The sequence below is a fragment of the Acomys minous genome (assembly GCF_964271855.1).
Source record: "Acomys minous genome assembly, chromosome: 16".
Classification (NCBI taxonomy): Eukaryota; Metazoa; Chordata; class Mammalia; order Rodentia; family Muridae; genus Acomys; species Acomys minous.
The window spans coordinates 49,101,039-49,126,231 of NC_140498.1; the positions used below are offsets into that span (position 1 = coordinate 49,101,039).

General features: G+C 44.6%; 1 protein-coding gene and 2 long non-coding RNA genes across 3 annotated transcripts; 1 reads left to right on the plus strand and 2 right to left on the minus strand.

The window, feature by feature from the left end:
• Nucleotides 1-2,064: 2,064 nt before the first annotated feature.
• Nucleotides 2,065-15,250, minus strand: RSL1D1 (ribosomal L1 domain containing 1). The gene is made up of 9 exons (XM_084762808.1): nucleotides 15,074-15,250; nucleotides 14,215-14,354; nucleotides 10,754-10,889; nucleotides 9,189-9,337; nucleotides 9,006-9,107; nucleotides 7,195-7,288; nucleotides 6,994-7,116; nucleotides 3,887-4,150; nucleotides 2,065-3,274 (listed from the first exon to the last, which is right to left on the minus strand). Exons 1-9 carry the CDS (start codon nucleotides 15,176-15,178, stop codon nucleotides 3,035-3,037), a joined length of 1,353 nt encoding a protein of 450 aa, XP_084618934.1. The 5' UTR covers nucleotides 15,179-15,250; the 3' UTR covers nucleotides 2,065-3,034.
• On the plus strand, nucleotides 14,406-24,780 carry LOC311586675. Its single transcript, XR_014775614.1, has 3 exons — nucleotides 14,406-14,677; nucleotides 15,282-18,588; nucleotides 21,287-24,780. It is a non-coding gene; the product is annotated as an uncharacterized lncRNA (long non-coding RNA).
• LOC311586676 lies at nucleotides 21,260-25,193 on the minus strand. Its single transcript, XR_014775615.1, has 2 exons — nucleotides 24,606-25,193; nucleotides 21,260-22,820 (listed from the first exon to the last, which is right to left on the minus strand). It is a non-coding gene; the product is annotated as an uncharacterized lncRNA (long non-coding RNA).

Consider the following 25,193-nt stretch of genomic DNA (forward strand, 5'->3'; position numbering starts at 1 on the left):
ACTGAGTTCGAGGCCAGCTTGGTCTACAAAGTGAGTCCAGGACAATAAGGCCTTAAGAGAAACCCTGTGTGGAAACCAATAAATAAATAGTAGCTTGGTGGAGGTGCACGCCTTTATCCCAGATAAAGAATTGAACCTGTCTTCTGAAAGATCAGCAAGTGCTACTAGCCCCCGAGCCACCGCTCCAGCCCTTGGAAGACACTCTTAGAGGCTCTTGTAGACCATCCCTTTGAAGGACACCCTCTCCAAATAAACCTTGGCCCCAAGCTCACTATAAACCCTGATAGGAATTCTGGGCCTTCTGGCTGCAACTTCCCAAGCTCTTGGTTACAAAGCATACCCCAGCCACCTTGCTCTTCATAAACTTAAGCTGTTTCTGAACAGTACTTTTTCCCCCATCAGGAAAATAACCACAGCCTAACAACCTCTGCAAATGGATGTTCCTAGCAGCCTCCTAAGGGAGGCGGCGGCTAAGGAGCTGCCTGTTCGTTGCCTGTCACTCTTTAATGCTGCTCGTAGTACACACTGATCTCCTTCATAGGAGTGTTAGCTCTGAATTTTCACCTGTGACTCCTCCCACCATGTCTTTCTGTTGGAATATGTATTATAGTTGCAGGCCTTATTATTGTCTTCAGTTATTTGCCAGTTGTGTCTGTCAACAAGAACTCAGACACACACCAGAGGCAAGGAGGGCAGACAGAGAGCTCCTTATGTGACTCCTACACTTTTGTATTGACCAGCACCATACTGTAATTTCATACTGATATCCCGGGTCCCTGAACTTTTAAATTGGAACATTAAAAAGTACAAATAAAAATTATTTTAAAGGCTGGGCGTGGTGCCTAAATTACAGGCCAAAGTCACTGTGCTGCCAAATACTTAAATGCTACTTAGAAAATGGGATTAAAAGGCTGCATCACAGCTGAGCAGTGATAGCACACCTGTAATCCCAGCACTTGGGAGGAAGATCTCTGAGTTTGAGGCCTGCCTGGTCTACAGAGCAAGTTCCAGGAGAGCCAGGGCTGCACAGAGAATCCACCATGAAACAAACAAAACAAAAAAATGCTGTATCACTCCCTGGGAAACCACACCATGTAGAGATTCTGGAAACATGCCTTAAAATATTCAGTCTGCAGATGCATCAGACTGTAACCAGTTACTGGGCTGGACAGGAAGCCCAGCTATGCAGCTCTTGCCTACTCTGTACAATGTTCTGGGCTCCTTCCCAATTGCTCAACTCCATCCCAATAAAACCAAATTTCATGTACCACCTCAATATACTTGCATCAACTTTACCAAACAGTTCAATTTTCCATACTCATCTTTTCATTGCTACATATATGCCTACTTACAGGATGACATATACGGGTAAAAACAGGAAGGCTTGAGATACGTAATTTCAAACCAGAATTCACTTGGTACCCATTTAAGGGCATCCATATTCTTTTGACCATGCCTTACTATGTAACAAAGCGGGTACCCTACCCTAGATCTATCTGCAAGACTGAAAGCGTGTAGTATGACTAACACCCTTTGGTGTATGTGCTAGCTCATTACCAAAACCCAACCAGGAGCCATCTGAGGTACACAGGGAAAGAAACCTCTCTGCTCCATCACGGACTTGATTTTGAATTCTTTTACATTTAGGTGTTTTGCCTGCATGAGTACACCTCTGTACTGCTGGGGATTGAGCCTGGGTCTTCTTAAGAATAGGATCATCTGAGCCATCTCTCCAGCCCTGCAGTTGATTCCCGATGCCCACCCCCCCCCCCAAAAAAAAAAACCCCAGGGTTTCTCTGTGTGTAGCCTTGCCTGTCTTGGACTCCCTTTCTAGATCAGATCGTACATTGAACTCAGAGATGTGCCTGGCGCTGCCTCCCGAGTGCTGGGGTCACGGGCGTGCATCACCAACGCCAGCCATCCAGTGAAGAGTCCTTATCCCTTCATTGGCCACTTAGGGAATATTACTTTAGCAGCACCATTGAACACGCCCATGTAGATAGAAAGCTGCTGCTATGTCTTCAAATTACTCATGTGAGATGTAAAACACCAACAGTCAGTACATTTATCCAGAAACAGGCTTCAAACTTTAATTTAAAAAAAACACTGAACATAGAGAAGCAGTTATCAACGAACATACTTAACAATTAAAAATAGTTTTTCTTTTTTTTAAACGCCTAGCTTTTACAAATATTAATTCAGTCACCCATAGAAACTTTACAAAAAAACATTTAAGTTTACGATTCACTATTGAAAAGGTTGTTGATAAGCTGGGCACGGTGGCACATGACTTTAATCCCAGCACTTGGGAGACAGAAGCAGGCAGATCTCTGTGAGTTCAAGGCCAGCCTTGTTTACAAAGGGTCCAAGACAGCCAGGGCTACAGAGAAACTGTCTTGAAAAACCAAACCAAAAAAGGGAGCTGTGATGGACTCATGACCAGAGTACTTTTTGATGTGTGAGGTGTTTTTCTGTTTTTAACAGCTCTGGGTACTGAGGGCAGGACACTACATATGCTGGAAAAGTGCTATACCGCCAAGCCCAGGACTGCTGTGCTTTAAATATAGCCACTTGCTTCATCCCAACATCCCTCAAATCCCCAACTCTCTGGCCTTGGCTTCTTGAGTGCTAGACATGCAGGTATGTATTTTGGACAATATTGCAGAGACAAAAATCTCACTACAACCACCTCTGCAGAGACCAGGCTGACCTCAAACTCACACCTATCTGCCCATCTCTTTGTCACAGTTTCATTTTTTAAAGATTTGTACAGTATTCTGCCTGCATGCGTGCCTCCAGGCCACATGCAGAAGAGGACACCAGATCTTATTATAGAATGTTATGAACCACCATGTGTTTCCTGGGAATTGTACTCAATGTTTGGGAGAACAGCCAGTGCTCTTAACTTCTGCGTGATCTCTCCAGCATGCCTCCCCAACCCCCAGTTTTTCCCATCATATCCTGCCCATTTACTCTTGAAAAGCTTAGGTTAACTGTTGTCCTTCAGGCCAAAGCACTAATCCTAATGGGGCCCCTAGGGTTTTTGGACTTTGGGTACGTTAGAAGCTTTCTTTACAGATTTCCTGGGAGGAAAGAGCTTGGCCTCTGGCTTTCTGAGTTCCCGCACATCTCTTTTTTGCTTCTTCCCTGAGGTCCCAACTCCTGAAGCTTCTGGTGTCTCTGCAGCTGGCAGGGCTTTCCTTTTCTTGCCCTGAAGCATATTTAGATCCGATCTCTTTTTTGGAGATTTTTTCCCTGTGATATTTTCTTGCATCTTGAAAAAAACAAAGAAAGAAAATTAAGTCTAGAGCAACAAAGATCAAGATCTCACTATCAGACTCAAGAAGCCACTACTGTACTTACAACCTTGTATATGTGCCCACAACACGGTGGAATGAGCAGCCGCCTTTTCTATCACCAGATGTTTGTTTTGTCTTTTTCTTTTTGAAGAGGGTCTTACCTGGCTGGAACTCATTATGTAATCCAAGCTGGATTAGGGGCTGATAATGCTCCTGCTTCAGCCTGGGATTACAGGCACTTAGTCTTTTATACCAGTATGCTGTCCTGTGCTGACATCTTGGTGCACTGAGGGGCCATATGGACTGACCTCATTATGTGTCCTCTAGTGACACCAACACATGAGATACACTTCTACAAGATGCCCTACCATACAGTGACACAAACCTTTCCCATTATTCAAGATGCTGAAGTATCTGCCTTCCTAGTACCTGGAGTTAACTTATTTTTTTCCAAGATGGTTCTTTGTGTAGCCTGAAGTCATTCTAGATCAGCCTGCCTCTGACTCCTTCTGAGTGCCACCACGCCTCGCCCCTCGCACCACTTAGAACTTTTTGCCTGACACTGATACTGATATCAATAAAAATACCTTCACATCTTTTTTATCTAGAGTTTCTCCTATTGGTACCAGTTGTGGAATTGTTTCTTCACACTCTTCTGTCACTTTTGGTTGTGTGTTTACATTGCTGATCTTTTTCTTCCCAGATTTCGGGTCCTTCACTGGAGGACTGCTGGCTTTACACACTAAGTCATCTTGAGTTGAAGGAGATGGAGCCTTCTTGGACTTTTTCCTTAAAGTTTTGATTTTCTTCTTCAACTTTTCTTTTTCATGCTTTCTTTTTGTCTTTAGTTCCTACCAAAATACCAGATGAAAGTTTAGCAGGGGAGAAAAAAAGCCACGGATACAGACAGCACAGATTTAGAAACTGCAGTTGCATCGATAAGCTCCCTAAAACATCCCTGACCCATGCAAACAGAATACTCTATTTCCAAGTACTTAAACCTCAGTCTCATTTGGAGGCTGAGAGGTACTTCAATCTGCAGCTCGTGCTGGTCGGCCATGAATGTAACCCTCTCCTACTCATCTGCTACAATTACTGACATGCTCCAGCACACCTGGCTCTCTACTTTGAATTTTATCCAGGCATGTGGTAAAGCACGTCTACCACACCCAAAGCCCTGCATGAGTTCAACAGTTTAATACCCACCATCAAAATGCATACAAGCAACTAAGAGGAAGCAGAGCCCTTGGCCAGTAAGCCCAGTGGGTCCCATTATTGAACCACCTGTTCTGGTGTGGTGTCTACGTGCACACCACAGGTCTGCTTAGGGTATTCTTCAGGAGCTACCACTCCTTTACAAGACAAAGACTTTTATTGGAACCTTGGGCTTGATGATCAGGCTACACTAGGCTGACTCATCAGAGCCCCAGGGATCCCTCTTTCTCCACCTCCCCAGAACTGGATCACACTCAGATACCATGCTTGGAGAGTGAGCATTTTGACCAACTGAGCCCAGACTTGAATCTCCAGTCTTTTAGGTAATTGTGGATTCAGAGTACTTCCATAGTTCCTGCCTCACAGGTAAAATGTCAACTATTCCTATATCTTTAAATATTTCTTTATAGACCCTAAACTGAGAAATTGGATTGATTCCTTTAATGGATGTGGGAAAACCCACCCTAAATTTAGGCAGTACATCCTTAGCAGCAGGCCAGACAATAGAGCATGAAAGAGGAAGAAAGGTTACTGGACTGCCTTTGGCTCTTTCCCTCTTGCCACTGATTTGATTTACCTAGTTGAGTGACATTTGAGAGAATCTTGGTTTTTTTTTTTAAATACACAAATATTAAGGATGTTTTTAATTTTAATCCCAGGTATGGAGTATGGGACTACTTGAGACTGTCCACAGCAGCTGATTATGACTTATTTGCCTTGTGCTCTAACAGAGGCGTGATTTTGCCAACTATAAATAGTTTCTGCCATTGTTTGATGTCTGGAATCCTCCAAATATCCCTCAGGCCTTACTCAGCAAGTTGAGAGTACTGAAGCACACAGGTGAGTGGACAAACAGCTACTGGGTTTTTAGCCTTTCCAGTGTGATAACTTGTTACACTGAGATAAAATGTTAGTTGGTTATGGCTAGAAACATCCAGTGTAGCATCAAAACACTTTCTCTTTGTATTGTTAGACTGAGCTTAAAGAGCTTTAAAGAATTAAAGACAGCTGGAATGGAAGCCAGGCATGGTAGTGGTGCACAATGTTAATCCTAGCAACCTGGAGACAGCCAAGTAGATCTCTGTGAATTCAAGGCCATCATGGCTATTCAGTGAGAGACCCTGTCTTAAAAAAACAAAAACAAGAGGCTGGAGAGATGGCCCAGAGGTTAAGGGCACTGATTGCTCCTCCAGAGGTCCTGCTCTTCCAAAGATCTTGAGTTCAATTCCCAGCAACCACATGATGGCTCACAACCATCTATAATGTGATCTGATGCCTTCTTCTGGCCTGCAGGTGTATATGCAGACAGAGCACTGTATTCGTAAAAATAAATAAATCTTAAAAACAAAACAAAAACAAAGCTGGGTGTGGTGACACACCTTTAATCCCAGCACTCCAGAGGCATAGGCAGGTGGATCTCTATGAGTTTGAGGCCAGCCTGGTCCACAAAATGAGTCTAGGACAGCCAAGACAATACAGAGAAACCCTGTCTCAAAAAACCAACAAAACAAAACAAAAACCCCCCCAAAACCAAACAAACAACACCAAAACATAACAAACAAAAAATAAAAGTAAAAAATGTAAAGGACTGATAAAATTTTTAGCCAAGGGGTAGTGACGGAAACAAGTAGACCTCTGGAAGAAAAAGTGGCACTCTTAACCACTGAGCCATCGCTCCAGCCCCCAGCATCTACAATCTTAATTGTGGGTGGGTGGGTGCATAGATGGGACCCCTGGAGCTGTTGGCCAGCTGGTCAAACCAATCAGTGACCTCCATCAAAAGATCTTGTCTTGGGATGGAGAGATGGCTCAGAGGTTAAGAACACTGGCTGTTCTTCCAGAAGTCCCGAGTTCAATTCCCAACAATCATCTATAATGTGATCTGGTGCTCTCTTCTGCAGGTGTACATGCAGGCAGAACACTGTGTAAATAATAAATTTAAAAAAAAAAATCTTGTCCTAAAATTAAGGTGGAGGCTGGACATTATGGTGCATGCCTTTACTCCTAGCACCTGGGAGGCAGAGGCAGGCAGAGCTCTGAGTCCAAGGCTAGCCTGATCTACAAAACAAGTTCCAGGACAGCCAGGGATACACACAAGAAACCCTGTCTCTTAAAAAACAAAACAAAATCTCCCCTACCCCGCCCACAAATTAAGATGGAGAGCAACCAGGGAAGACATTCAATGTTGATGAGCACACAAAATTAAGATGTGTCTTGTTGGGGCTGGAGAAATAGCTCAGTGGTGAAGAGCACTGGCTGCTTTCAGAGGACCCAGGAGATCTGACATCATAGACATAAATGCAGGCAAAACACAAAGGCACATAAATAAGCCTCAACTTTCCTCCTCAGAATGAACTCACTAAGTACAAGCCTGACAGATGAGCTTATTATAAAGCTCAAGTTAGTTCTGAATTTGTTGCGATCTCTATTGGCTACATATTAATTATTAAGCCCACCCAACAGGAACATTTATACTAACTTTTCTCTTCACACTACGGAAGGATATGGTGTTTTCATCCTGAGACGAGACAAACGAGGAAAAGATGGGCAGAGAAACCGACTTCTCAGTTTTCAGGAACAAGAGTTTCACACTCTGCCATTTCTGAAAGAAAGAAATTATGTCACCTACACAGTGCTTCTTTTAAATAGAAATCAGACTAAAAAACTTGCTATACTGTACCTCTGGCAATTTTTCTGAAAGCATTTCTGAGACAGTCAAGATGTTTTCAACGATGTGCTGAGTCTCCATTCCAGTGTGACCAATACGCACAGTACTAGGAGGTAATAAATAAATGTAATAAAAAAGGCTTCTTTGTTTTGTTTTGTGTCCCATCCACCCACAGACAAGGGCTCTGTGTAGCCCTGGGTCTCCTGGATTCTTTGTAGAGCAGGCTGGCCGTAACTCAGAGATCCACTTGCCTCTGCTTCCCAAGTGCTGGGGTTACAGGTGTGCACCACCTCAGGCCAGAGGTTACTGTTGTATTAGCTGTTCAGTGTTGACACTGATCAATGGTAAAACATCATACTATACAATCCTACCATAGTTCCAAGCCCAAACTTTTCAATTTCCTTTGGTTTGCCTTGTTGGCTCAGTTTCTCCTCTGATGGGATTAAGTGAACCAAAATAATTGTTTTCTCCAACCTTCCTTGTGATTCTCATATCATCTACAACCAAGGAAGAAGCAGGAGGCCTGGTCCAGTGACAACTCTTAGTTATTTGTCTGAACCGATCAAGGGGCTTTCCTCTTACAGGCCGGATGCAACAGGAGCCTGTTTATATCACCTATTCTCCTAAGCCTGGAGGCACACAGTGATACTATCTTTGACCACGTGACGTTGGAAAGCAGTCATTGTCCTTACATTTTCTTTCTCTCTCTTTCTTCCTTTTTTCCTTCGAGATGGGGTTTCCCTGTGAGCCTTGACTGTCCTGGGCTCGCTTTGTACACCAGGCTGGCCTCAAACTCAGAGATCCGCCTGCCTCTGCCTCTCTGGTACTGGGATTAAAGGTGTGCCCACCACACCCGACATCCTTACATTTTCTTAAAGCTGGGCATGGTAGCATACATGCCTTAAATCCCAACATTCAGGGTAGAGACCAGATTTCCAGGCCAGCCAAAATTATACACTGATTCTCTATGTGAAAACAGAAACTATCACATTCTTTAAAAGACCTTTAAAATCTATTTTGAGCATGGGTCTCAATATATAGCCCTAGCTGATCTGGAACTCTATGTAGACAAAGTTTGCCTACAACTCAGATACATCTGTCTTGCCTTCCCAATGCTAGGGTTAAAGAATGTGACACCATGCCTGGCTTAAACTTGTGTGTGTGTGTGTGTGTATGTGTGTTGTGTGTGCGCGCACGCGTGTGTATGTGTGTGTGTGCATGTGCATATGTACATGGGAGTGCCCTCTGGCCCAGAGGCATTGACCCCCTAGAGGTAGAATCACAGGAGGCTGTAAGCCACATCTGACATGGGTGTTGGGAACATCCTTGGGTCTCTGGAATAGCTGATCTCTCCAGTCTGGTTTCTATTTACCTCATGTGTGCGTGTTCTGAGTGAATGTGTTGAATGTCACAGGACAACTTCCCAGGATTGGTTCTTTCCTTCTGCCAGTGATGGTCTTAGGGCCAAACAGAGGTTGTCATGCTTAGTGGCTAGGTGCCTTCAACTTAAATTAGAACCATCTTGTTAATCCAAAGGTCTTTTCCTTAGCATAGGTGTAAGGCTTACCCTAGTTCAATTCCCAGCAACCACATGGTGGCTCATGACCATCTATAATGAGATCTGGTGCCCTCTTCTGGCATGCAGGTATACACTGTATACATAATAAATAAATCTTTTTTTTAATTAAAAAAAAAAAGCCTTCTTAGGGTTTTAATAGAAGGGCCTGGTTTCATTAATACAATCCTTTAAGGTAAAAAAAAAAAAAGGATTCCATCATGAAGACATGTAAATTTTACAAAAGCACACATATTCCTCTTGTTACCTGCAAGAACCATGTTTGGAGATATTTAAGACGGTCCCTGTGACACAGCGATCAATCTCTTTGGACAGATTCTTGGCCAAAAGGTTTACAGGTACTGGAACTCTGAAAGCACATAGGCATCAAAAGAAGGCACACACAGAGAAACCCATACCATTGACACCCAGTCACTACAAATAAGCTCACTTCTTCCTCTGATAGAAATGCCTTCCTATGTGTGAGGGCAAATGCCGTCTAATTCTTTCATCAGCAATGAAGATGTCAAAGCTACCCAGGAGACGGAGCTTGGCTTCATAGGCTTTGTATTCGGTTTTTAAAGTTTTAAAAGGGATAATCTGGAAAACAGAAACAAGAGCAAAACCATAAATTGTTAAGAACCTAAATAAAACAAGGCTGGTAGTGTTGGCGCACGCCTTTAATCCCAGCACTCCGGAGGTAGAGGCAGGTGGAACACTGTGTGTTCGAGGCCAGCCAGGTCTACAAAGCAAGTACAGGACAACCAAGTCTCAAAAAACAAACAAACAACAACAACAACAACAAAAACAGCAACATAGTATGTAGGCTAGGAGGCACCAAAGTGGATGAAAACAGGCATCTCAGGTTGGAGGATAACTTTGAGGCTAGCCCAGGCAATTGAGTAACAAAGTAAATTAAGCTAGAGAGATAGCTTAGTGCTTAAAAGCACTGGCTGCTCTTACAGAGGACATGGGTGTACCTCCTTCCAGCTCCAAGAAATCCAAGATACTCTACTGGCCTCCACAGGTACTTGTACAACACAAAGTGCACAGACACATGCAGACAAAAACCCAGGCACATTCTAAAAAAACAAGTGTCTTTGGGGTGGCAGTGGGGAATCAGCACCCAGTGTGGTGGTGTACACCTTTAATCCCAGCATGAAGGAGGAACTCTGAGTTAAAGGCCAACCTGGTCTACGTTGCAAGTTTGGGGTAGAGTATTAGCCTACTAAGTGTAAGGCTTTGGATTCAATTCCCAGTACCAGGAGAAATAAAAAGAACCAAAGAGCACAAAAATATACAAATAATCACAAAACAGAGTCAGAGGTGAACACTCAATGCTCCAAAAGTACAGAGTGGGACTTACACAAACAGTAAGCTTTTAAATAATCTGTGATGGGACTACAGATGGCTCACTGGTTCAGCACTGATTGCTCTTACAGGACTCAAGTTCACTTCCAACACCTATGGAAATAACTTTCCTACAACTCTAGCTGCAGGGAATCCCAAGCCCCCTTTAGCCTCCTTAGGCACTGCACTCAAGACAATTCAAAATAAGATTTAAAATCTGACCTGTATTTAACTTTTCAGTCACAAATCAGAATAGCATCTTCAGGACAAATAAAATGGAATACAGCTAACCATAAGCCATCGACAATTAGATTAAAAGCAGAAAAATGGGCCAGAGAGATGGCTTAGCAGTTAAGAGCACTTGCTGTTCTTTTGAAGGACTGGGTTTCATTTCCCAGCACCCACAGGCAGCTCACAGCCGCCTGTGACTCATGCTCCAAGAGATTTGATACCTTCTTCTGACCTGAGAACACCTGCATGCACATGGTGCATATGGCTAACATTAGGAATACACACACATACCCAATAAAGAAATAAATTAAAATTAAAGAGAAAAACAGACCTAAAAGACCAAAAAGAACAAAACAAAACAAAAACCAGTAGTATATCATATTTCATTTCAATTAGGTCTTTGAAAGGACTTCAGAGTATTAACATGACTCCTACCTGGGAGACACTGTTAACACCATGCTTTTTCAAAAGCTTTTTATAGAAACCTTCTGTCTGTTCAGGTGATTCACAATCATCTTTGGTAAACAAACAGACTTCTGATGAATCTGATAGAATACTATGAGGCAAAGACCTGGAAAACATGACAAAAACCAAGAAGCAAACATTATTCCATAAAATATGTTTATTACCCACAACATATACATATCTGATTATTTATTTTGGGGGGATATCCATGGCACATATGTAAGATCAGAGGGCAGCCTTTGAAAACTGGCTTCTTATACCACGTGGACCAAAGTCATTAGGATGGTGGCAAGTTGCTATCTCAAAACAAAAGAAAAAGAAGCCAGAGAGAGAGCTTAGTGCTTAAAAGCACTGGCTGCTCTCACAGAGGGCCCGGGTTTAATTCTCAGCACACACAGTGACACGACCATCTGTACCTCCTTCCAGCTCCAGGAACTATCCTGTCAGCCCCATTTAGCCACACTCATTTTTTTTTTCCACTTAAGGAAAGCCAGGTAGGTGATGTGTACCTACAATTCCAGCTTTAAAGAGAAGAAGGGAAAGAACGTCAAAAGTACCAGGCTAGCCCATAAAAACACACAGCAAAAACAGGTGAGAGAGGAGCAGAGAGACAAAAAGAACCTCCCACAAGTGACAAAAATCACCAAGGTGAGAAGTTGAGCCAAGGTGAGTGTGAAGGAAGCCAATAGAGGGCTGCTAGAAGAGCTACCTCACACAATCAAGACACAGGTTCCATTCTCCAAGCAGATAGCTTAGTGTGTTCATTATACTAACAGAAGGATCTGTGTATATCCCTGAATGTACATGACAGAGGAAGCTGGTGATGAGCTCTGGTTATCTTAGGAGAAAATGAAGGCACGAGGATGCATGGGGCTCAGTGGTCAACTAGTCCATTTGATGAGCTTGAAGAGCTGCAAGGATGTGTGACCTGCTTAAAAAAGGATATTGTGTTCCCAAGGTAGACACCCAAGGATGTCCTCTGTCCTTCACACTCACGTGCTCATATACCTGTGTGCACACATCTGAAAAGGTGTGCACGTAAAGACACATAATTTAAAGTAATGTGGGAGCTAGAGTGGTCAGTGTACTTCAAAACAAGCTGTTAAGTATGGTATCATCAGATTTACTGCTGAAGCATGGGGAAACAAGGGGGCGCCTTAGGAGTAGAGAAAAACACAGAGACAGAGTCAAGAGACAAAGAGTGCCGGGCATGGTGGTGCACGCCTTTAATCCCAGCACTCGGGAGGCAGAGGCAGGCGGATTGCTGAGTTCAAGGCCAGCCTGGTCTACAAAGTGAGTCCAGGACAGCCAAGGCTACACAGAGAAACCCTGTCTCAAAAAAAAAAAAAAAAAAAAAAAAAAAAAAAAAAAAAAGCAAAGAGACGAAGAGTAAAAGAGCACTGGGTGGCAGCAGGTGATAACATCAGAGATTGCTAAGCAACCTGGGGCAGGCCGCTTCTATGCCAACATTCCTCTCTTTTAAAAAAGGAGGACATTGGATTGTCCTTCATGCAAGGTAAGTTAAAGTATATAAATGTAGGAAGCAGCTCTTGGCTGTCATGTAAGGGGGGTGGAGTGGGAAGGAAGGAGGGAGGGAGGGGGAGAGAGAGAGAGAGAGAGAGAGAGAGAGAGAGAGAGAGAGAGAGAAGCAACAGCAACAAAATGTCTGGATTATATGGTTAAGGGGAAGGAAAAGCTCTGCCCTGGAAAGTTTAGGGTGAAGACAAGGATTCCCTGCACTCACCTGTCAGCTCACAATTAATTTAACTCCAGTGCCAGGGAATTCAATGGCCTCTTCTGGACTTTCACAGGCATATGGTACCCAGACATATATACAGGCAAAACAATGGTACACATTTAAAAAAAAAAAGATTCTACAAAGTAATTTGGGGGCTGTAGAAGTGGCTCAGTGGTCAGGAGAACTGGCTGCTCTTCCAGAGGACCTAAGTTTGGTTCCCAGCACACAGAGCAGTTTACAACCCTATTAACTCAGTTCCAGGGAATCCAATCCTCTTCTGATCCCCACTGGCTTCTGCACACACAGTACACTCACCTGTGTGCATACACAGAAACATTCTTTAAAAAGTCATTTGGGGATCACAAGTGTCTTTCCTCTCTAAACCTCCCACTGCTGCAGGCATGGTGGGGCACGCCTTTAATCCCAGTGCCAGGGAAGCAGAAGCAGGTGGATAATACTGTGAGTTTGAGGCCAGCCTGGTCTACAAAGCGAGTCCAGGACAGGCTTTCCTACACAGGAAAACCGTGTCTCAAAAAGAAGAGGGTAAAAATAGAAAAGGAAAGGAAAGGAACCCCTCCCATTGCCCTTATTTTTGGAGAAAGTCAGCTATCCTCCTCCATAGGTTGTTAAGCAGAGCTGGTTGTTACACAATGTCACAATAGTTTGAGTTCTTGAGCTTCAAGATGACCATAAATTAATATAAGAGGCTCTCAAATCTTGCACAGGAACAACTTAAACGAATATAATATTCTTTCTTAGTTCTTAGTCTACCAATTCTACAGCAGAGAAATCTGACCCTAACAAGAATACACAGTACATGAGCCGGGTACAGTGGTGCACGCCTTTAATCCCAGCACTCAGAAGGTAGAGAGAGAGGCAGCTGGATTGTTGAGTTTGAGACCAGCTTGGGCTACAGAGTGAGTCCAGAACAGCCAAGCCTTGAAAACCAACCAAACAGAAGGAATACACAATTTATACAGGCAGGCCAGGTGAATCAGGGGGTAAAGACACATGCGTGATGCCAAGCCTTACAACCAGAGTTCCAATTCCAGGACCAACACAGTAGGAGAAAAATGATACTTATTCTCCGTCTCCCACATGTGTGCACCTAACTCCCCCTCTCCACCCACCCACAGAGAGAGGGGTGGGATGGGGAGGAGGGTGAGTGTGAGTGTGTGTCCAGGATTGAGCACACTCAGCGGTTAGAAAGCATTTGCTGCTGGGCATGGTGGCGCACGCCTTTAATCTCAGCACTTGGGAGGCAAAGGCAGGCAGACTGCTGAGTTCGAGGCCAGCCTGTTCTACCAAGTGAGTCCAGGACAGCCAAGACTACACAGAGAAACCCTGTCTCAAAGCAAAACAACAACAACAAAAAACCCACACCAAACAAAAAACAAAACAAAAAAAAAGAAAAAAGAAAGAAAGTAAGTATTTGCTGCTTTCCCAAAAGATCTATTTCAGTTCCTTGTCTATACCCACCCACACTGGACTGCTCACAACCTCATCTCTGCAGTTTCAGGTGATCCGACATGTTCTTTTGTCTTCTGCAAGCGGTGGACACTTGTGCTACACAGTCATACACTCAGACACAATCTAAGTGAGTACTTTCAAGAGGTAGATTGGGACCAGGCAAGCCTTAGTAACAGACCAGCCCCCAAAACAAAACAACTCGAACAGATAAATCAGAACTTACACTCTGACCCGAAGTTCTTTCTCTGGAATTTTCCATAATATCACCATCAAGAATAAATTCTCGGTCTCATTCAAAAGCAATTCATTATTTTTTTTTCTGGACTTGGAGTGTGCGAACAGAACTTCCACAGCCTTCCTGATCTGCAGAAACACAGAAATGAGTTACTTTTCTCAAAGTTAACTGCTCCCCTATACACATATTTGTTTCCTTTGCTCGTCCTCCTTTTTATTCCTCACCATATTAGAATCCTACAATTTGTACCCAGTGCAATTTTAAGAATCCATGAAAAGCCCGGTGTGGTGGCGCACGCCTTTAATCCCAGCACTCGGGAGGCAGAGGCAGGCGGATCGCTCTGAGTTTGAGGCCAGCCTGGTCTACACTGCGAGTCCAGAACAGCCAAGGCTACACAGAGAGACCCTGTCTCGAAAAACCAACGCAGAAAAGAATCCATTAAAGACACCCGGTAAGTACCTGCGTCCTGTTTACGGATGTTCTTTCTACTTAGGAGACAGGGCTATCCGGAAGCTTCTCCTGATCTCGGCGAGAGCAATCAGGAAAGGCGCGGGACTGGGAGCGCACCATGCGCCGGGCCCTGCGCGTAACGCTTTGGGCACGTGCACGAACAAACGCCCCGCAATCCTGCAGAGCGGAGCGCAGGAGCCCACTTTAAACAGGAGGTCAACAAGCCTGAGGGAAGCGAACCCGCTCGGGGGAGTTTCCAGCGACCTCTTTCGAGCTCCGGGACGCCCACGCCGTCGCGGGCCCCTTCTGGATTTTCATGCCTCTCGCGCCCCACTCCGCGCCCCCCGCGGGCCTTAACCACCCTGCTTCCGAATCGCTATCCCCAAAACCCACTCGCCTGCTCTTTGTCCAGCTGTTCCAGAGCGGTCGGGGCTGTTTGCCCCGCGGTGGTGGTCGCCTTGGCGGCTGAGGGAGGGGGAGACGCAGACGCTGAATCCTCCATGTCTCCTCGTGTTAGAGTAGGAAAGCTTGCGCAAGCGCAGGCCGAGGACCGGAACCGGAAATCAGAGGGTAAGACCTCAGGGGCCTCGTTGCGTCATTTCCAGGAAGGCGCGGAATTCGATGCCGGGGCTTTCCTCTGGAGTGGTTGGTGTTGAGTATTTAAGCTGCGGCCAGATTCATATCCGAGGCAGACCTCTCCTTGCGTGCCCCTCTTTCTAAGCTGCCAGGCCTCGCAAAGCCTGTTGATCTTCCATGGAAGACAGTGTAAGAATGGCCTGAGGGGAGAGACTGAAGCCCTGTCCTCAACCCCGTGTTGTCCGCTGAAGAGTCGGTGTCGGGAGCGTCCAGGTAAGAGCCTGGGCTGGACTACCTGTGAGTGTAAAAGTGGGGTAACGCGTAGAGGAACACGCCAGAACATCTTCTTCCAACTCCTCCTCCTTCCCCCCACCGCCCCTTGTGCAGAGGTCACCACCCCCTAAAGTTGTTGCTAAACACACGCCTTGTACAGACCCGTACCCTGACAATGCCTCACACACTGTCTTTGAGGTTGTTTTCGGTCAGTACAGGGAGCTCTGAATGGTACCATTAAATTTTTTTTTTTTTTTTTTTTGGTTTTTTGAGACAGGATTTCTCTGTGTAGCCTTGGCTGTCCTGGACTCACTTTGTAGACCAGGCTGGCCTCGAACTCACAGCGATCCGCCTGCATCTGCCTCCCGAGTGCTGGGATTAAAGGCGTGCACCACCACGCCCGACTTAAATTGTATTTTATTTTGGTTCTTTTGGTAGTTCTGGAACTCTCTGGTAGACTAGGCTGTCCTCGAAGATCCTCCTGCCTCAGCCTCCTGAGTATTAGGATTAAAAGCATTCCCCAAACCAGGCATGGTGGCTCACGACAGAGAAACCGTGTCTCAGAAAACCAAACAAAGAAAAGCATTTGTCAGTGCACCTCGATTAATTTATTTTTTTAAGTCACGATCTTGCTGTATAGCCCAGGTTGGTATGAAACCTGATGTGAGCCCCTCGGAGTCGCAGAAGCAGTGATTACAAAGTGAGCGAGTTCCTCTCCCACCTTGTAGTGGCACAGCTACCTGTAATTTATTTAGGAACTTTTAGGGAGATATTAAGGATGGTGACCGTCTCAGCAGTCAACCATGTGAATTTTCTGAGATTGAAGAAATGGGACTAGAAAGAAAGAAAGAAAAATGATGGATGTTCAGCCTGGCATGGTGCTTGTAATCGTAGTGCTTAGGAGCCGGAGGCAGAAGGAATGCAGCAAATTCTAGGCCATTCTGGGCTACAGAGCAATACTCTTTCTCAGTGTCATTTCTGAAATTATGATTGCTATATAACTTTTCTCTTTACAGCTCCCTCTTTTATTTACTTATTTGTAAGGCAGCCCTAGAGAGAAGGAAGCCAAACGCTATGTTGTGAGGCCACTTTGATAGCCATCTAATTAGCACATGCATGAAGCCGGAAGTAGAGCCTTCTTTGCAGATACATGAAAGACTCCAAGTCAGAACCATCCTGTGCTGTTTCCAGTTTTCTCACAAAAACTGAATACGCCTTTGTTTATATCAGGTTAACAAATTGAGGTGATTTGTTCTCTATCATTAGGTTTTTGACAGAAATTTATAGTGTTCATAGTTTTAAACCCACTTACATATTCTCAACTATGTAACTTTGACTTTTTGAACCTCACATCCACTAAGTCTTACTGTATCCTCCGCATCATCCCCTCGGCCTGCTTCTCTTGTTGTCTTTCCCTTCTCAGTCGTGGGTGCTGCTAAGACAAATATGAGAATTATTTTTAACTCTTTTCTCTTCATCCTTAAATTTGATGAATATTAGTTTGCTCTGTGGGTTTGGTGGCTCACACCCTTAATACAAGCCCTCGGAATTAAAGAATTAGGAATTTCAAGACCAGTCAAACCGGGCATGGTGGTACACGCCTTTAATCCCAACACTCCAGAGGCAGAGGCAGGTGGATAGCTGTGAGTTCGAGGCCAGCCTGGTCTACAACATGAGTCTAGGACAGCCAAGGCTACACAGAGAAACCCTGTCTAGAAAAACAAAAAACAAACAAAAAAAGACCAGCTCCCTGAAACCCTGCCTCAAAACAAAACCTTGGAGATACATGGAAACCTAGATTATTGCCAAATTCCTGAGCCAGAATTACTGGACAAATGGGTGGCACTAATTATTAATAGAATTTGAAAGTAAAGAAAAAGGAACAGATACAGAGGCTGTTGGAATGGATTCTTCTGGGCTGGTGGGACGGCTCGGCAGGTACAGATACCTGCCATCAAACCTGGCAGCCTGAGTTTGATTTAAAGAACCTACGTCATGGAAGGGGAAATCAGACCTGCAATCTGCAAGTTGCCCTCTGATTGCCACATGTGAACTCTGGCACATGAGCCATAGCAAAGTGTGCCCACAGAAATGCACACATGTAAGAAAATGCAATGAAAGATCATTTACAAGTTTTCCCCCTATTTCAAGTTCCAGTGCTGTATCTGAGTAGTTCTGGGGTGTGGAGAAAGATTTTTCTGAGAAAAGAAGAAAACTTAGACATCATCTTCATAGGGATAATTACAGTTGTGGAAATAGATGAGATTGCAAGTAATACAGAACAGAAAACAACAAATAGCATAAAGAAATCCTTAATTGTGGATTAGAAACAAAGAGCAAAGAAACAGAAATGATTGAAAACATCCAGTTGTGTTGATGGTGTACACTTTTAATCCCAGCACTTGGGAGGCAACACAGGTGGATTTCTGAGTTTAAGGCCAGCCTGGTCTACAGAGTGAGTTCCAGGACAGCCAAGGCTACATAGAGAAAATGGGGACGAGGCACAGAGCAGCACAAGAATGTGCCGTGCTCCCAATGTGAGGCAGTGTCTAAGGAGGCTGGTAGTGGGTTTAATGAGCTGCATAGATCTGAATGTTTGGTTGCCAGGCAATGGCCCTGTTTGAAAGGACTGGAAGACATGGCTCAAGCCAGACCCAGGGTTTGCCTTCCTGCTGCCTCTGGGTCTGGGTGTGAACTCTTAGCTGCTTCTCCAGCGTGTCTACCTGCATGCTGCCATGCTGCCTGCCATGGGGATGATGGACTGAACCTCCGAAATTATATGTAAGCCAGCCTCAATTAAAATGTTTTCCTAAAAAAATTAAATTAAATTTTTTCCATTATTATAAGAGTTGTCCTGGTCGTGGTATCTCTTCACAGCAATGGAACACTGACTAAGATGGTGTCATAGTTTTCAACTTGATGCAAGCTAGAGTCATCGGGGAAGAGGAACTCTCAGCTGAGAAAATACCTACCTCCAATTGAATTGGCTTTTGGGGAACATTTTTTCTTGATTAATGATGTGGATGGACTCAGCCCATTGTGGCTGGTGCCACCCTTGGGCAGGTGGGTCTGGGTTGTATAAAAAGACAGGAGGAACAAGCCAATGGGCAGTCCATAAGCTCTGCTCCCGTTCCTGCCTCCAGGGTCCTGTCTTGAGTTCTTGCCCTGATTTACCTCAGTGACGGATTATAACCTCACCCCATCCTCCTTTGTTTGTTTGTTTTCTTTTTGTTGTTGTTGTTGTTCTGTTTTTTGAGACAGGCTTTCTCCTTGTAGCTTTGGCTGTCCTAAAACTCACTCTGTAGACCAGGCTGGCCTCAAAGACAGAGACCCCTCTGCCTCTACTTCCCAGGTGCTGGGATTAAAGACATGTATCATCTTTGCCTGGCAAGCCCTCCCCCCATTCTTTTTGGCAGTGTTTTATCACAGCAGTAAAAAGTAAGGATGGAGCTGGGTGTAGTGGTGCACGCCTTTAATCCCAGCTCTTGGGAGGCAGAGGCAAGAGGATCACTGTGAGTTCAAGGCCAGCCTGATGTACAAAGCGAGTCCAGGACAGCCAAAGTTAACACACAGGGACCCTGTCTCGAAAAACCAAAAAAACAAAGTATAGATCTCTTTCTCAGTTGCTTCTTCATCTTATTTCTTGAGACAAAGTCTCTTAGCCGTAAGTTTGTGGTTGCATCTAGACCTACGAGCCACCAAGGCTCTGGTAACCATCTGTCTCGGTCTTGCAGCTCTGGAGTCGAGACTCCAAACACAAGCGCAGCAAGCATTATGCCCACTGAGTCCTGTACATAGTACTTGTTGAATTACTTAGAAGCACTTTCCGCACCCCACCCCCCAAAAAATCTGTCTGTCTATCTATCTGAGACAGAGTCTCTTTTTTATAATCTTGGCTGTCTTAGAACTCACTATGTAGACCAGGTTGAACTTGAACTCACACAGATATTTCTGCCTTTTTCTCCTGAGTGCTGGGATTAAAAGCATTTACCACCATGTTCAAAATAAACCTTTTCTTTCTTCCCTTTTTGTTTGTTTGTTTTTTGGTTTTGTTGTTTTGCTTTGTTTTGAGACAGGGTTTCTCTGTGTAGCCTTGGCTGCCCTGGTCTCGCATTGTAGACCAGGCTAGCCTCCAGTTCACAGGGATCCACCTGCCTCCGTCCACTGAGGGGGATTAGAGGCGTGGGCCACCACCGCCTGGCTCTTTTTTTTTTTTTTAAACATTTATTTTTATGTATACAGTACTCTGCCTGCATGTACACCAGCACACCAGAAGAAGACATCATAGCTGGGCATGGTGGCGTGCGCCTTTAATCTCAGCACTTGGGAGGCAGAAGCAGGAGGATTGTTGTGAGTTTGAGGCCAGCCTGGTCTACAAAGTGAGTCCAGAAGAGTCAAGGCTACACAGAGAAACCCTGTCTCAAAAAAAAAAAAAAGACATCAGATTACGTTATTGATGGTTATGAGCCACCAAGTGGTTGCTGGGACTTGAACTCAGGACCTCTGGAAGAGCAGCCAGTGCTCTTAACCTCTGAGCCATCTCTCCAGCCCCAAAACGAACCTTTTCAAGGTAGTGACCTCATCTTTAAATCAATAGGGCTGGATTTGCACCTGCCTTGCACATTGACTACTTCAGACAAAATAAGATGAGCAAAGTTTCTTAGTCCAGGTTACTGTTGCTGTAATGAAGTACCATGATCAAGGCAACTTAGAGAGCAAAGGCTTTATTTTGCTTTCGCTTCTGTCAGGACAGGAACTAAAACAGGGTAGAAACGTGGAGGCAGATGTTGGTGCAGAGGCCATGGAGGGTGAGTAAAAACCTTAGTGAAATGTTGGACTCTGTTCCAGCCCCTGGAGAGGAGGAGAATGTGCCCCCACCTTACAGTGCACATTCAGCTAGTTGAGGGCCTGACTGCGTCTGAATAGGACACCCCCAGTCCCAAAAGTGTATCCTGAGTTTTCCTTACCCTACCTGACTGGCTCTCACCTCTGCACTCTCAGAGTGGATGGGATTGTGCTGCACCCTGGCTGTGTCTCATAGAGGCACCCCTTAGTGAGCCCCAAACCCTGTTGGAGGAAGGGATAGAGGCCCAGACCTTTTGTGTGCCCGTTCAGCCAGTGATCTATATAACTGAACGGCCCAGAATTCTTTCTTTTCTGAGAAACCTCAGATTCTCCCCAGTCTGTTGGAAGCTGTTCTCTTTACCTATCAGCCTACCTTGGCTAATTGTAAGCAGCTTTTAGGATTCGTTTTTACTGCTGAGGAAAGGAACTGGATCATAACTGAGGCCATAAAGGCTGCAGTGGGCCCAGGAGCCACAGAGTTTGATACAGAAAAGAGCTGAGTGAATATTGCCCTCAACCTTATCAAACTGGAATCCCACACTGATCAAGGTAGTAGGGCTCTTGAAACCTGTCACTAGGCCTTGCTGACCCGAATGAGAGCAGCACAGTACCATTTAACCTTGCAAAGGTATCTGAAGAGATTTGGGGAACTCAGGCATCTGCTGGGTTCCTGGAGCACCTCCAAGAGGCTTACTGGGAATTTACTGTATTGACCCGGATGTCCCAGAAATCCAGTGGCCTGTTAACACTGCTTTCGTTACCCAACTGCAATTGGCCCAGATATTTGCAGAAAGTGACAAAAGTTAGAAGGGTTTGAAGGGAAGAATAGGTCATGGCTGTTAGAGAAAGCTCAGAGGACTTTCCCTCCCATTTTCTTTTTTCTTTTCCCGTTTGTTTTTTGTTTGGTTTGGTTTAGCTTGGTTTTATCGTGACAAGGATTCTCAGGGTAGCCTTGGCTGTCCTGGCTTCAAACTGACAGAGATCCACCTACCTCTGCCTCCCTGAGTGCCGGGATTATAGACATGCGCCACTGTGCCCTGCTGCTTAGAAGATTTAACAACAGAGATCCAAATGAGAAGAAAGATATAAGGCTGGCCAGGACAATGATAGCAAAATTTAAAGAAGGACCTGGAGGAAGCCAGAAGTGCCCCAGACAACCAAATCAGCGCTGAGCCAGGGTAAAGGACCAGTGCGCCTATTGTAAGAGAAAAGAGAACAACAAATGCCTAAATATTCATACACAAGGAAAAAGAGAATTGATCTTCAATCTAACTGGATCAGATTGATGGGGCCAGGGCATCATACCAATGAGCCCCCAGGTCACAGGAAAATAGAAGAAAACACTCTGGTTCTTGGTAAATAACAGGTACAGCCTGTTCAGTGCTGACCCAACCCCTGGGCCCCATCACTAAGGAGAACCACCATCCAAGAGGCCACAAAAACCAGCATCTACTCCTGGACCACCAACTGAGACGTGAGTTTTGAACAAGGTACTGTGACTCATTCTTTTCTTGTTATTCCATATTGTCCATACTCCCTGATTAGTAGGGACTCATTAAGAAAATTTGCCACCAGGGCTGGAAAGATGGCTGTTTTCCCAAAGGTCCTGAGTTCAATTCCCAGCAACCACATGGTGGCTCATAAGCATCTATATGAGATCTGGTGCCCTCTTCTGGTGGGCAGGCACACATGCAGACAGAAGTTAAAAAAGAAAGAAAAAGACAAACAAAACAAAACAAAACGTATCACCATCACCATGTTAAAGGCATTCTGGGGCTGGAGAGATGGCTCAGAGGTTAAGAGCATGGACTGCACTTCCAGAGGTCCTGAGTTAAATTCCCAGCAACCACATGGTGGCTCACAACCATCTGTAATGTGATCTAATGCTCTCTTCTGGTATGCAGGCGTATATGCAAGCAGAGCACTGTATACATAATAAATAAATGAATCTTCAGAACAAATAAAACATATCAACTGCTTTGAAGATGCAGGAATTTTGGTGCCCTGCCACTCACCTTGGAACTCTCCATTACTCCCTGTTGTTAAGCCAGGCACCAAAGACTTAAGAGAAGTAAATAAAAGAGTAGAAACTATTCATCTGACTTATACTTTTCTCAGCCTATTAGATCCAGGAAAAATAGTATATACTGTTTTAGACCTGAAAAAAACCTTTTTCTCTTTGCCTCCAATGCCTGTGTGCCAACTTAAAAACTTATATTTGCTTTTGAATGGATATATCCTGATTCAGGGGTCAAAGACCAATTGAACTGGACTCAAGTACTACAGAGGGTTAAGAACTCTCCCAAAAGAACTTCTGCTTGATGAGACTCTGACTGTGGACCTGCTTGAATACCACCAAGGGCACCTGAACATCACTTTCTTGCAGTATGTGGATGGTCTCATTGCTGCATGCATCCAGAAAGAATACCAACGTGCCAACAAGGGATGGCCTGAAATGCTCCAGCAGCTGAGCTACTGATTGTCTGTCAGATAGGCCCAGTTATGCTCCAATAAAGTAACTTATCTGGAATATTTCTTGGAGGGAAGCTGCAGGACCCTGTCCTCAAGCAGGATTTAAGCTATCTTGAATATTTCTGAGCCACAAGATAAAAGACAGGTGAGAGAATTCCTGGATGTAAACTATGGATACCTAACTTTGCAGAAATAGCAAAGTCATTGCACCACGGCTTAGGAGGAAATGGCCCTTTGAGCTGGAAGGACAAGGAGAAAGAGGCCTCTTTAAAGCTCAAGGAAGCTTTGATGTTAGCTCTAATGCCCACCTTTCTACTTCATTGTGTATAAATGGAATTGAATGGTGAAGGGTGTATTGACTCAAACTTTGGAGACCATGGAAAAGGCCTGCAGCTTATTTGTGTAAACATCTAGGCCTGGTTGCAGCAGGATGGCCAGCTTGCACCCAGGTCACTGCTGCCACCACGTTATTCAGGAAACTGATAAACTGGCCATGGGGCAGAAGTTGATTGTCACTACCCCTCACTCAGTTGAAGTGCTCCTTTCAGGAGCCTCTGAGCACTGGATGTCAAACACGTGCTTCACTCATGTCAGGCTCTTTTTTAGATGCACCCTGGATCAGATTCTCACCTTCTGCAGTGTTAAACCCAGAATCTCTTCTTTCTGACCCTGAAGAACAGCCAGTCCATGGCTGTGTCTAGGTTATTGACCATTTACAGGATGGATGACTCGACCTGTAAGACTAGCCTCTCAGAAATGTAGACGCAATCCTCTTCACCAATGAAAGCAGGTATATGCAGGATGGGATGAGATGTGTAGGAGGTGTGGTGACACTCACTGAGAAATCTGGGCCCAGTCTCTGCCTAGAGGGCCGTCAGTCCCAGAGGTAGAACTGATAGCCTTTGTCATGGACTAAGATGAGGAAGTCGCCACACTGTCAGTAGCATCCATACTGATAGCTGGTATGCCTTTGCCATTGCACATGTCCGTGGTGCCTTGTACCAGGAACCCCCGAAGGAAAGGAGATCAAAACCAAACACAAGATCTCTGCTCTCCTAGTACAGATGCCTTGGGAATGTCAGCCCTAATTATTCAAGACCAGAACTTTAAAATGCTAATAAACCAAGGTATATAGCACCAAAAGGACACCACCTGGCAACTTGAAAAAACAAACAAACAAACAAACAGTAGTTTCCCTAGAAGAAATGGTTTTAAAGAACCATTAAGGACTAGATTGGTTACTCCTGAAGGAAGGGCATTATTTGTGCTGCCTTAGGTGAAAAGCATTTTGGTGCCAATAACTCAGGAGTTTATGGGAAACATGAGATGTGGTTCAGAAAAACTTAGAAACGGCAAACGAGTGGGCTGAGGCTTCTGATGGTGACTGGTCCGCTATTCTTCATCCCCAATGCTTACCACCCTTTTAATGGCCACAGCTGGGCCTGTTCTCTTCCTACTCCTTGGCATCACAATTGGCCCTGCATTTTAAGTTGGTTACTGACCTACACTTGAATAGAATCAGCTCTGCTAGGCTATGAGCCCTACAGGCTCATATCAGTCTATGCTTCAGCACGAATTAATGATTTGATTCATACAATCAAGAGCAGGTGGGGAATGTGATGGCTAAGGAAACTAACTCCATTTTGTACCAGGCACCAGTTTTAGTAGGCTTTGTCCTCTTGACTAAAGTCCTGAAAGATAAGCTCCTGACACCCTGCCCCCTCCCCAGACTGGTGTGATTTAAGAAAGGATTAGCTGCTGGCTCAGGCTCTTGTATGCAGGGAATGAGGCAATTTCTCACATAGCTGCATATTCCCCAGACAAATTAAGTAACTGTGGGTTTTGCCTTTAAAACCCTTCTTTTGTTGCACGCTTTGATTTGGATTTAAGGCTGTCATCCTACTAGCACTTTAAATAAATTTATCTCATTAGAATAGGGATTGAGTCTGTCTGTGGTTCTTTCCTGGTGGTCTCAGACTTCATAAAAACCCAGCATGAACTCCTAGCTCTTAATCCTTGTGTGGCAACAATTTTACGTTTTTGTCTTTCTGTAGTAAAATTCTTTAAAGTGATTTCAGTTTTATCCCCCACCCCCCTGCACAGTCTTGGTTCTATTTTTGTTTGGGGGTTGTAGTTGTTAAGAGAGATGGCTTACAGATTAAGAGCACTGGCTGCTCTTCCAAAGGTCCTGAGTTTAATTCCCAGCAACCACATGAAGGCTCACAACATCTATAGTGAGATCTGGTGCCCTCTTCTGGTGTGCAGAGGTTACATGGAGGCAGAACACTGTATATATAATAAATATAAATAAAATAAAATAAATCTTTAAAAGGAAAAAAAAATACTGGGCA

What these genes read in the sequence shown, in the direction of transcription:
- RSL1D1 (XM_084762808.1), bottom strand. Translation starts at nt 15,178, where the DNA reads ATGGAGGATTCAGCGTCTGCGTCTCCCCCTCCCTCAGCCGCCAAGGCG. An exon ending in AACAGCTGGACAAAGAGCAG is followed by an intron (nt 14,355 to 15,073) that starts GCGAGTGGGTTT and finishes GTGTTTCTGCAG; the next exon opens with ATCAGGAAGGCTGTGGAAGT. An exon ending in TCCGTAGTGTGAAGAGAAAA is followed by an intron (nt 4,151 to 6,993) that starts GTTAGTATAAAT and finishes GTATTTTGGTAG; the next exon opens with GAACTAAAGACAAAAAGAAA.